The sequence below is a fragment of the Nannospalax galili genome, unplaced genomic scaffold, assembly GCF_000622305.1.
Source record: "Nannospalax galili isolate Female #2095 unplaced genomic scaffold, S.galili_v1.0 scaffold543, whole genome shotgun sequence".
In the NCBI taxonomy this organism is placed as follows: domain Eukaryota; kingdom Metazoa; phylum Chordata; class Mammalia; order Rodentia; family Spalacidae; genus Nannospalax; species Nannospalax galili.
This window is the reverse complement of record NW_008352270.1, coordinates 4721701-4725172: the sequence shown is the minus strand read 5'-3', so window position 1 is coordinate 4725172 and position 3472 is coordinate 4721701. Positions and strand designations below refer to the sequence as shown.

The window sequence follows — 3472 nt, the reverse complement described above, 5'->3', positions numbered from 1 at the left end:
AAAGAAAGAAAGAAAGAAAGAAAGAAAGAAAGAAAGAAAGAAAAGAAGTTGCTATCCAAGTATTTTAAATCAGTCAATGCTAGGCATCACTAGTTGGTGTTTTAAGTTTTTAAAATTGGCTTTATTTCAAGATAAGTTATAGGTTTGCAGTAAAATTTAAGTGAAATGATTGAGTTCCCATACATCTCTGGCCACTTTGCAAACACACACTGCCCATCCTGCACCAGATAGCCTACAGATATATCAGGATTCACTCCTGGTGGGGAACATCTTTAAGGTTTGGGCAAAGGTATAATGCCACGTATCCACCACTATAGCATCATGCAGGGTAATTTCACTGGCCCTCAAATTTTCTGTGCCTGAACATGGGTGTGGGGCTGAACACAGGAGAGTAGTCAACCTACCAGGAGCCACATCTTTGAAGAAAACTTCCTTTCCCTTCTCTAGAAGCCATTAATTGTCAATAGTTCCTCAGCAGCAGGGGCGGCTCATCACACACACACACACACACGCACATGCACACGTCTGTTGACTGGCTTGATCTTATGCAGGCCTTGTGAAGCCAACCACAGATGCTGTGAGTTCATGAATGCAGTAGACCTGTCATTTCCAGAAGATACTGTTTCATTCCAGTCCTCTCCAACCTCTGGCTCATATTATCTATCCAACCCCTTTCCATGATGATCTCTGGTCCTTTGGGGGATGGGGTGTGATATAGATGTCCCATTTATGGCTGAGCACCAATAGACATTTATTCTCTGCACTTTGACCAACTGTGAGATTCTGAATTAACAGCTGTCCACTCTACAAAGAAACATCTTTGTCTGAGAGCTAACCTATGGTAGAGAGACATAAATTTAGAGGACACATTTAGCAAATTAATAGTAGTAGGTTTACCCCTGAAATTTCCCTTTTTAATTTGAGATAGAGTTTCATGAAGCCCAAGCTGACTTCACACTTGCTATATAGCCAAGGATGACCTTGAATACTGATCCTCTTGCCTCTACCTCCTGAGTGCTGGGATTACAGGCAGATACCACCACACCTGGCTTTATGCAGTGCTGGAGATCAAACCCAGGACTTCACTCATGCTAGACAACCATGGTACAAGCTATATCACCAGCCCCCAAATTTCTTCTTTTATGTCTGGTTTCTCAGATTCTATTCTATCTACTAACATAAATGCCTGAATCAAAATGACTTAGCATTGTGGGGAGTATTTACTTAAAGAATGTAGTATCTAATTAAGGATCTGAATGTTTAAATTTTATACAGAAGGACATGTTATCCTTTGCAGTATTAGTTCCTTCATGGATACACCTCATGATGAAAAGGTATGAACTTTAGTTTTCCACTTAACATGTTTATTGAGTATTTCTCTAGATACTGCAAAAGATGGAAATGCAAACATACCTTAAGTTCTTGGTGTCTGTACTATTGAAGCTTAAACTATGTGACACAAACATTTGCCTAAGGAAATTTCATCTTCAGATAGAGAAAGAAATCTTGGGTGATCAAACACTCTTGAACAGCTCTGAAACAATATGAAGTAAAAGATGCAGATTTTAATCCTGGCTCTCTAAGAACAGCTGAAGGAAACTGAGCCAGAACTCTAACAAATTAGGAGAATTTATTCTTAACCCTTCCTGAAGTCTCAAAGAATAGGATATGCATAGGAGAACTGCAAGCTCCTTGGACACTGGTCACACAAATGTCCCTAGTAGATGACCCAGGAAAAGCTCCGCCTAGAGTGTTCACTGATGGGTAGAGAGAAACATACAAAAGGATATTACTGTGGAAAGAGCACCTGCTAAACACTCTAGTCCACAAAATGTAGAAAGGCCTTCTGAGGCCCCTTAAGGGGCTCCAAACTTGAGGATAAATAAAAAGTGACTAGCCCTCATGGTATTTTTGAAAGAGAATGAGCTGTAGCCACTCATTCTACAAACTCCTTGTAGTACATGCTCCTCCCCCAAACCCCACTCCAAGGACAAAACAGTCACTGCTTTCTCTAGATAAAATTTTCCAATAATAATCGCCAACCTTCTCCTTGACTTTCACCTCCCACTTCTGCTTTCCCTCATTCCTGATGATCTTCACTGTGTCTCCCATAGCCTTCTCCTAATGTGGAGGTTTTTTTTTTAATCTCATCATCTATCAACCATCCAATAAATAAAGAGCTAATCCCCAAGTCCATGATAAATTACCAAAGACATAAGCTCCTTCCTCCAACATGGGTATGTGCAAAGTAATAAGTCTCTAACATGAGAATTGCTTTGGTATCTCAGTAAGCAATAGAGAAGCTAACTGGAGTATAGACTCCATCACCATCTATACCACCCACTCATAAATGTAGCTCTTTAATGTGAAATCATTTTAAGATTATATTTTTTTACTTATTCCAAGAGATATGTCTTACTGTTGCTATCTAGAAATTCAAGCAGCTGCTTTCCTGGCGTGCTCATTCTTTAGAAATTATTCAAGTGATCTACGTGGAGGACAAGCAGCTGGTGCTCACTGCCTCCATCGATGGCTCTGTGAGGTAATCCAAGATGGTCCCATCCTATAAGATTTTATGCTAATGTTGATGTATTTGGTTAAAATGCTTTTCAGTCTTTGGGCTAAGATCAAGTATAGTATTGGTCTTCTCAGTTTAGTATCTGCTATGTCTTCTATCTGAGAACACTATTTAAATGGACTTTTGAGCAAGAAGATAGAATTAGACCTTGCTCCATCCGCTCCATGCCTGGGCCTGATGCAGTCCCCCTGCCTCCTTAAAGGGTGTACTCCCTCAGGGGACTTAAAAATGCCATTTTGTTAAGTTTATTAAAATAAATTTATAGTAAAACTTAAACTTATAGAAAGGAGCTTGGAGAAGATCCTCCCCAACTTGGACTTTTTTTTATATATATATACAGGGAAATGAGGTGTTGCACTCATCTATTTTAAAGAGTCTGACAAAAAAAAAGGTTGACAAGCATTTTCAGTAGAAGTGGGTTTTGTAAGATCATTTCAAAGAATCAAGCAGGATAGGCAGCCTAAAGACTAGACTCAACCAAGGGAGGCCACAGAAGGAAGCTCTGGGTAAAATGTAGCCACAGGAGAGCACATTGAGCCAGGTGGAGCTCTCCGTGCCTGCAGTCCCAGGTACTGGGGGGAAGAGAAGCAAGAGGATCTCTCACACCCAGGAATCTGTAGCCAGACTGGGAGACATAGTGAAACATTGTCAGGAAGAAAGAAGGAAAAAGAAGAGAGGAAGGGAAGAAGGAGAAAAGCAAGGAAGGAAGGGAGGGGGAGGGAAGGAGGGACGGGGAAGGGAGGGAGGAGGGAGAGAGGGAGGGGGGAGGGAGGGAGAAGGTTGAGAAATGAAACAGATCGAATCATCCAAGTGGACTTTGACTCTTGGGCTGACTCTCATCCCAAAGAATTCTAATCATAGATTACGATTGACCTTTGGTGGTTTTTTCCGATG

At 41.0% G+C, this 3472-nt stretch overlaps 1 protein-coding gene and 1 non-coding gene across 3 annotated transcripts in view; both read left to right on the top strand.

Moving 5' to 3' along the window:
- Positions 1–3472, top strand: part of Wdr64 (WD repeat domain 64) — a 159834-nt gene that overhangs the window by 139268 nt on the left and 17094 nt on the right. For both annotated transcript variants that reach the window (XM_029554115.1, XM_008849176.1), the window contains 2 exons: positions 1276–1334; positions 2433–2542. In XM_029554115.1, the coding sequence (XP_029409975.1) occupies positions 1276–1334; positions 2433–2542 (169 nt within the window). The remainder of the gene's footprint in view (positions 1–1275; positions 1335–2432; positions 2543–3472) is intronic.
- On the top strand, positions 2602–2792 carry LOC115066994. The gene has a single exon (XR_003846433.1). It is a non-coding gene; the product is annotated as a U2 spliceosomal RNA (small nuclear RNA).